The 1,347-nt window shown below is 35.8% G+C and overlaps 1 protein-coding gene across 1 annotated transcript in view; it reads left to right on the top strand.

The window, feature by feature from the left end:
* Nucleotides 1-1,347, top strand: part of cunh9orf116 (chromosome unknown C9orf116 homolog) — a 1,741-nt gene extending 394 nt beyond the window's left edge. The window contains exons 2-3 of the mRNA XM_035669461.1: nt 33-111; nt 506-1,347. Coding sequence (XP_035525354.1) covers nt 33-111; nt 506-700 — 274 coding nt within the window. The 3' untranslated portion in view covers nt 701-1,347. The remainder of the gene's footprint in view (nt 1-32; nt 112-505) is intronic.

Raw genomic sequence — 1,347 nt, forward strand, 5'->3', positions numbered from 1 at the left:
TACTGCAACTGTAAGTGCTGTTTGTGTTCCAGTCAGAAAATCAGTCACCCACTTTATCGAACATCTAACCAAACGTATGGCAGCAAAACGCCGACTGTGCATGAGATCCAGGTGAGAGACTGACAGACAGAAAGACAGACAGAGACATTATTTAATATACAGACACATATTGACCTTTGACCTCATCACTTATTACCAGTAAGTTGAACGCAGCCAGCAGTAAACATCTTTGTTTTGAATATTACAGAAGAAAATAAATCCCCTTTAAAACGGAAAGAGTTGATTTATTACAAATATTACAAAAAAAACAGTTTTCTGTTTCATTTAAACTATGAAATGTTGTTCAGTTACTATGGCAACAGAAACAAGACTTTTTCTTAATATGTAACATAGAAATATGTATTATTTGCTAATTGCTTTGGCAACAACATGTTTTTTGTTCATGCCAATACAGCTCCATGAATTCAAACAGGATGATGTAATGAGTCTTTGGTTGTTGTTTCAGACTGTGTTTAAAGCGAACTCCAGTCACTTCTCGGAGGCGATGCTGCGGAGCGGGATGTACCGTGATCACGGCTTCAACACGTCTGTGGAGAGGAGCAGAGTGATGGTTTCCACAGCAACCCAGCACAACAGAGTCAACCACCATTGTTTCTGTCACTATGGAAACCAAAGTACTGACCATAATGGAAACAAGTAACAAAACCGCCGACGTATGTAATCGATAATAAAAGAGTAAAGTAGAACCATTGATCGATGGATGAATTATATATTTAATGGTTTCATTCTCCCACAATGCATCTTTCCACCATCAGTGCATTTAATATCCATTCCTCACTACAACAGGCCAGTGACAGCAGTGACACTGAGGTTTAACCAGAAGGTGGCAACATTTCTCTTTCGTCAGCAGCAGCACTGACCTACTGTCGGTATTTATCTAAAAACAAATATTAACTTCAAGGGAAATAGAATCAAACTATGTCTAACATTAAAATGAAATAACAATAACACAAACACAAACTCAATGAACAAATCCTCAAAAACAAACAAATTAAATAAAAGGAGGAGATGTTCACTTATTAGATGTTCACTTATTTATTCCTCCCTCTTCACCATTGCTTATCAATTTAATTACTTTAATACATTTAGATCTACATATTTTTTATTTTACTTTATTTAACATTTATTTAACCAGTAAATCTTTGGAGCTTGAAATGTCTTTTCTGAGGGAGTCCTGGCCAAGACAGCACACAGTTACAATTTAAATAGAAATAAAATCACTTGACAGAGAAAATAAACACACAAGGAAATAACTAAATCCAGCTCAGCAGTAGCTTTTCTCAGTTA

Source organism: Morone saxatilis, unplaced genomic scaffold (assembly GCF_004916995.1).
Source record: "Morone saxatilis isolate NCDOM2014 unplaced genomic scaffold, NCSU_SB_2.0 Contig22, whole genome shotgun sequence".
NCBI lineage: Eukaryota > Metazoa > Chordata > Actinopteri > Moronidae > Morone > Morone saxatilis.